This window comes from Balaenoptera physalus (genome assembly GCF_965194825.1).
Source record: "Balaenoptera physalus genome assembly, chromosome: 8".
In the NCBI taxonomy this organism is placed as follows: domain Eukaryota; kingdom Metazoa; phylum Chordata; class Mammalia; order Artiodactyla; family Balaenopteridae; genus Balaenoptera; species Balaenoptera physalus.
Window position 1 is genome coordinate 122,249,516 of NC_138887.1, and position 7,278 is coordinate 122,256,793.

General features: G+C 56.5%; 1 protein-coding gene across 1 annotated transcript in view; it reads right to left on the reverse strand.

The window, feature by feature from the left end:
• The window catches only part of CNPY1 (canopy FGF signaling regulator 1), a 39,358-nt gene extending 32,321 nt beyond the window's left edge, over nucleotides 1-7,037 (reverse strand). Inside the window, 1 exon segment of the mRNA XM_082473716.1 lies at nucleotides 6,907-7,037. Within this exon segment, the coding sequence (XP_082329842.1) occupies nucleotides 6,907-7,005 (99 nt within the window). The 5' untranslated portion in view covers nucleotides 7,006-7,037.
• Nucleotides 7,038-7,278: the final 241 nt, after the last annotated feature.

Genomic DNA, 7,278 nt, shown 5'->3' on the forward strand with positions numbered 1-7,278 from the left:
AGTGTTTTGTATGAGAGTATCACGTATCTGTGTGTGGTTTCCATCTCACTAAGAACAAGGCTACTTTTGAGAATTGGAACTCCTGAAATGACATGGAATTCTTTTGATTTCTCAAAAAAATAACCCAAACTATTTTTTAATGTCCCAGTAATAATCTGTTCATTATGGAAAAACATTTGAAAGATGAGCAAAAAGGAAAGCAGCTCAGGTAAGGCCAGAGATGACCCCGTCACCACCGCAGTGTGTATCCTGTGCCCCTTCACCCCGAGAAGAGATACTCACACATGAGGGTCATCTGTATACACTGATTAGTTACCTCTTTTTTGGACTTAAAAACTGGAAAACACCTTTCTGATTTTCTTTACACGCTGCCTCGCAGGTTCCTGTGAACGTAATTTTATTCACAATTGTTCTCCAAGTAATATATTTATTAAGGTGTTAACCATGGGCTGACAATGTCCATAAAACAACATAGGGGTGGTCCCCCAATTCCTGTTTTCTAGGTGTAGCTTTCAGCCCTGCAACCCACGCGCACACCAGCTCTTTCTTTTGCTTACAGGAAAATGCAAGAAAGAACTCAGGACAGTCCCCCGACCCCATTTCAGACCCATCACCACACTGGGGTCTCCAGCCACTGGTCCTGCTGTCTCCTGGGCCCTCACGCTCACAGCACGTGGCTGAAGTGTGGGCGGCCTGGCGGCCACCTGCCGCAAAGCCACCCCCCTACCCTCAGGCTGACAGACCCTCTTATGTCGCCCCTCCTCTGCTCAGGCAAGCGTCCCTCAGCCCCGGGGTTGGGCCTCGACTGATGGGAACCCTCAAGGTGGGCCCATTCCCTTGCTCAGTGATCTCCTGACCGTGAGATACAAGCAGGAGGCTCGTGGGGAGGGGATGTCGGAGGTCTTTTGGACAAATTCTCCACTTGTTAAAAAAGAACGGAATGCAAAACTTTTCCATCTTCTGCTCTGAACGTTGTCTACATGTGACACCTGGAGATGGGCAGCCGTTTGGGGGCCATGAAGAGAACCAGCCTATGAGGCCGAGCTCTCTCTTATTGCCAAGAGCGGCAGAAAAGAAAGACAGAAAGGAATGAGGTCACTCGTGGTGTCCCTGGGCCACTGAACTCACCTCCGCCACCCCAAAACCACCTGTACTCAGACTTTTTATTGTGTAGGATAGGAAATGCTCTTCTGGCCAAACTGCTTTTAGCTGGTTTGTCTGTTCTTTGAAGCTGAGAGCTTCCCACGGCAACATTTTTGAAACGAGTAGTGGTCACGTTATAAAGCTCTAGTGCCAGGAACTGGGACAAAGACCAAACCCATTCCTCATTGTCGCCGCATGCGGGGCTCACAGTGGTTCCTTCTGAGACCTCTGGGTCAGAGAGCTACCTCCTTCGGGGTGCGAATTCCTTCTCCACACCATACTCAGCGTGGGCTGAACGCGTACGTGGTGTGTTGACTCAGGGCAGTCATGGTGCCAGAGCACGACTTCTGAGCTTCGGCAGCCGGGAGCCGGGAGCCAGGCCGCTGGGGCCACCGCTGGGCTGGGAAGACATCAGTGGTGCTCGTGGCGCCCTGGTTCCCTGGTCTACAGACTGTATAGACCACCAAACCCAACGCTATTTCTGCCGTAATACCTGGCTCAGAGGAGAAGTTCTGATTGTTTCCGCACGGGGAGTCAGGCGTTACTGTGGCATCGTTTGGGCATGAATAATCTTCCCAAATGAAGTGTCTTTAGGCTACTGTCCCATGCTGAGAACAGCCATCTGCTATGGTGGCTTTCAATTTTTTGGACATGACCCACTTTTTACATTGCAACTCATTACATAAAGTGTCATGAGATGATAGTTTCCTTTTCTATAAGATGCACTCTGATATTTTATGTATCTTTTTCTATGCCAGTTTCACCCCACTATACTGATTTATGGCCCACTAGTGGGTGGCAGCCTGCAGTCTGAAGGTTGCTGATGGACTGAATTCCCCTCTGCCTCTTAGCTGTCCTGTTACAATAGCCCACCTCTCTCATCTTGTTAGCAAACAGGGTCCCACGTACAGTTGCGCAGGTTGTGTACTGCACGGCCCCAGGACACCACAGCAACCTGATGTTGTGCAGTATGAAACAGGATGGGGCAGCTCTATCAAGAGCTAAATTGACTTATCAGCAGATTAAGTTGATACCAATTTGTCAAAATTGAGTTGCTGAAACTCCCTGAGCCTCATCTTCTGTATTTGTAACACGAAACTAATTAAAGTGGCCTCATTTACCTCCCAAAGTTGTTGAAAGAATTTAACAAAAACAGCATTAGAGTCTAGTGTAAGGAGATATTGGTCTCATCGTCACTATTATTGTCGATACTTTCTCTATTTGAACTTGACGTTCATAGCAGGCCTGCACGATGCCTCGAGGATGGGGTCAATTCAAGCAAACAAGACTTACTTTCTCACACCCCCGCACCGCATGTCCCTCCCTCTAGCCCACCCAGGTCAGCAGCCCGAGCCTGGCTTTGAGGCCCTAAGCCCCGCTGTCCACTGAGGCTGTGGTGCACCTGTCGTAGGCCTTGCTGGGTGACAACTCCAAGAAAACAGCGCTTCTCCCTAAGGGTCTCCCCGCCCACCGCTGCCAGGTGGGGAGCTGGTGGTGGTTCCCGTGTCCCTCCAGGGGAGGAGGGGTGCCAGACGGGCAGTTTGCGTGGGAGGGCTTTACAGCGACGATCTCGGCTGGGTTTTCCTTGGGAGGTTCTCCAAACATGGGAGGGGAGGGGGCGGTGCTGGCGGAAGAGGGGCAGACGGTAAAGTGTATCCTCGGGGGGCGGCTGGGGCCCCATTCCACTGGGGACGTTCCAGAGCCAAGCAGAGGACACCGCAGAGGTCCCCCCACCGAGGAGTATCAGATCCCTTTCCCTGCGCTGCTCCAGCCCCAATCCAACCCTTCCTGCTCACCGGAGAAACCTGTCAGATGGAGAACACGTCTCCCAGAGTCAGTGGGAGAAATGGAGCTGCTGCATCTGCCACAGCTCCCCCGACCCCAACCCTGACCCCGATCCTGACCTCAAACCTGACCCCACCTCATCCAACCTCGACCCCACCCCTCACCCAACACTGACACCAACCCTGACCCTGAGCCTGACCTCAAACCTGACCCCACCTAACCCTGACCGCAACCCTGACCCCACCCCATCCAACCTCGACCCTATCCCTCACCCAATACTGACCCCAGCCTTGACCCCAACCCTGACCCCAACCCTGACCCCAGTCCTGACCTCAGCTAACCCTGATGCCAACCCTGACCCACCCCATCCAACCTCGACCCTACCCCTCACCCAACCCTGACCCCAACCTTGACCCCAACCCTGACCCCACCCAGTCCCACCCCGTCCTCCGAGGGCCAGCATCCCGCAGGTGGCCACGTGGGGGGCCACGTCTGGGAGTCTGTGGTCCCGCAAGCAGCCTCAGGGGCGGGCAGCCCTGCTCATGTGTGTACGGAGCCGAGGGAGGAAAGAGGGGAACAGGGCTCAAGGCAAGGCTGGCTCGGGACCCGGGGGACACGCAACCACATGGCCGAGCCAGAGCAAAGTGGGGCCCGCAGGTGGGCAGGGGCCAGGGGGGCCTCACTGACCGTGGCCTGGGCCTGACTCCCGCAGTCCGGGCACGGCCTGAGGCCAGCACTTCCCAGGGTCCCCGAGAGCCCCGGCTGGGCCACCCTGGCTTCTGGACCAGCGGCTGGGATTTCACAGCTGGGATGCATGTGGAAGGAGTCCTGGGACAGAAGAGGGCGGGCTGATTTCTGTGCAGGCCACAGGGCAGCAATGCAGAGTGGAGGCTGGAGAAAAGGCCGGACAGAGAACGTCGCCAGGCCAGGCAGCGAGAGCGCGGCGGGCGCTCCTGGGAGGGTGGCGGCGGTGCGAGGGCCCCAGGTCCTCGGGGCTGCTTCAGCAACGGGGCAGCAGAACCTGCTGTTTGGAGGACACGTGGCCTCTTGGGCGCCTGCCCCGCCCTCACTGTGTCCTCCGCGCCCACGTCCACGGGGACAGAGCGCGACGGGGCAGTGGCCACCCGCAGCGGTCACACGGGCCAGCTCCCTCCCCGGCTGTCGTCCGGGGGCAGAATGTGCCACAGTAGCCACCTGGCACCTTCTCGCCCAGCGCGACCCGCCCCAGAGCAGCTGTGCACGGCCCTCCCCCCACGCCGCCCTCCCCAGGGCCGTCCCAGCACCAGGCTGCGCACGAGCGACCAGCCTGCATCGACGCCAGGCAGTCTGTGCGTTAACTGTCCACACTGCACTTGAAAGGCCAACTCGGGCCCCTGCCCCTCAGGGGGCCCTCGGGGGCGCTCCCCGCCTCCCTCTGAGGAAGGCCGGGCTCTCCCGGACCCTCAGCTTGGAGGACGCGGCCCACAGGTCAGCGTTTCCTTCCGTCCTTGGAGAAACAGAGCGAAAAAGGAAAACAAAAGACAGGACAGGGCAGGAGATGGGTCGTGTCGCCCTCGGCCGGCATGTCAGGGACCCAGGAAGCGCCCTGAATCTGAGACCTCTCCCAGCCAGGGCGCCGGCCTGATCCTGCCAGGCGCTTCTTTTGTGCTTTCTGTGTGTTTCTTGAACACTAAGCTGAACACACACAGGCTGCGCGCCCCCAGCAGCAGGACAGAGATGCCTCCGCATCAGCACGCCCGGCAAGAACAGCTGGCCTGCATCCCCGGCGGCGGGCGAGGCCCCGACTTCATGCCGAGAGGCCGCTGCGTTTCAAGTTTGGCCAAGCAGCCCGCTGGCCGAGGAGACAACCACGGGGCTTTGAAGCAGAGGAGAGTTTTCGGAGAGGGAGGGAGGACTGCTGGGTTCTGTAAAGCAGAACTGCTGGGATCACTAGCTTCACGTTGACCGCAGGCAGGAAACCTGACCTCCACCCCTCAACCCCAAAGCCACCCGGCTCCGAAACACGGGGCCTTAGAGACCAGCCTCTCCGGGCACCGCGTACCCTCCACGTGTCTGCCAGGAGAGTCCGGCCCCAGTGCCGACGGCAGGGAGAAGCTCCCGGGGGCTGCTCGCCCCACGACCGCCAGGCAGCAGTTCCGAGCAGGACGTGGTCCAGGACAGCCCTGCTCACCGTCGCCGGGACTTTGAGGTCACTCTGTTCTGACTGATGAACGCGGCGGAATGATGGCTTTCAAACGGCTCAGCGGATGGAGTATTTGTAGCAACACTGAAAACGTGATTTCAACTCGATTGTCTCAAAGCAGAAGACAACAGGGAAGGGAGAGCAGGCCTGTTTCCGGTAAAGGTGAGTCCATGTCAGGGGGGGCTCAGGGATCCTCAGCACGGACCCCGGGAGAGATCCCCAAGGACACAGCAGGAGAGCTCGGAGGATGGAGGGCCTATGTGTGCAATGCCAGTCACCGAGGGACCCCGGGACACCGCTAACCTGCTCTGCGTGTTCTCAACAGAAAACATACCTATTTTGCAGGTTGCTGTCAGGACTAGGAATCACTTAAAGGCTGTCATGGCAGGTCCTCGGTAAAGAACCGCCAGCTTCCCCAGGCCTCCCTCACGGACCCGCATCCTTACCCTTGCCCGCACTCCTTCCCTGACCCTCCAGGGTCTCCCTCTTTTGCCCTTATACCTTTTAGAGAAAGACTCCTTCCTCTCTCCTGGTCCAGGTGCACCAACAATGGGTCAGGTAACCCACATTTTAACCTCTTACAATAGTGACCCTCCGTTTATTTTCGAAGCTGCCATGGCCCCGGGCACACACGCCTTTCCTGGCGCTGCCTGACCGTGAGAATCCTCTGCAGCCGGTGTCAGGGACCAGGGCTGCTCCTCCCCTGCAGGTCGCTGGGACCAATGGGGCCACCTGGTCGCAGGGAACGAGGCCTGTGGATGAGCAGTGATGCGAGGTATCACATTCCTTCCCGGGAAAGCACCTGAGTTATCAGAATTATCTGCTAATTCTGGTGAATTACCTGGTGAAATCATGGGAGATGGGCTTTTGTGGGGAAGATTGTCCTGCCCTCCTTAGAGGGGGCCTCCTAGCTCAGCACACACTTAGGCCTCCCTTAAAGACGCGTTCGATACCCTACACAGTCCCCTGGTGGGTCTTGTCCTGCCCTACTCCCAGGCTCTTGGATGGGCACACAATTCCAGAAAGAGGTGGAAAAAGCAGACGGCCCACCTCAGTCATTTGCTCTAAAACGGGGTACCATGTGCTGGGCCAAATCAACAGGAAATCCAAAACCAACTTCTGTTCAGCTCCGAGTGAGTCGGATGACGTTATGGAACACCTTTTCCTGTTATGGTTCGCTTAGGATGACAATGAAATTGGCTTATTGTTCTGAGTGCCGGGTTGGGGGAGGTCACGGGAGCCTGAGTTCGCCGTGGGCCCGTCCCTCCTGACTTCTCAGATCCCTGCCATCAGATGCCGAGGGCTGGGCCCCTCTCCGCGTGGTCTCCGTGGCGGAAGAACATCCATCTTTCCGCTCAGACAGGTGCCTGAGTCTGTCCCGGAGATGGGTCTTGCATCCTTACCCACACTAGAAACTTCTGTGGATCTCGGAGGCGGGGGTGGGGAGCCTGGGGGAGGGTGCCCAGCCTTTGAGGTCTCTGGGCAGCCCCTGCAGCTGTTCTGGGTCCCCTGCTGGCCTTGCCCAAGAACCACGGAAGCGCTATTTTTATCCTGATGAGCAATAGTGCAGAAATGTCTTCCGACTTGACAAGACACAAAATTTAGGTGCTGGGAGAGAGACTTCAATTTCAAGCTTAAAGATTACTTTGGGTCCCCCAGGACTCAGAAGCAATTTAGAGCTGATACCCTGAACAAGAGAAAGGTTAGAAGATTAAGACCAACTGCTGTTTGGATAAATGGCTGGTAATTGCCCATATCCGCAATTATACGCTGGCACATAATTTCTTTTCCGCTACCTTTCTCCTCTCCTGCGACCCGTCAGGATTTATTCGGAAGGCGCCCACCTTGGTCTTCTTCTGCCGAGCCTTGGTGACGTCGTACTCTACCTCGTGCATCAGGGCCCTGCACGCTAAACAAGCACGAAGCGTGTGTTACCTCTGGAAGGGGAGTGAGGCTCCTGTGAGCAGTTCTCCAGCTGGAGAGTCAGCAAACCCACGGTCCCTGGGGGCTGGGACGGGCTCTTGTCCTTTGGCTGCTTCTTCGAAGGCAGGAATGTGCAGAGTTTTCAAAGACAGCCAAACTGAGACTAGTTTTCTTTGCATGCCCTTTTGTACTCGTGTTTTTATAAACCACATACATTTTACTTTTTCCATTTAAAACATGCTTTT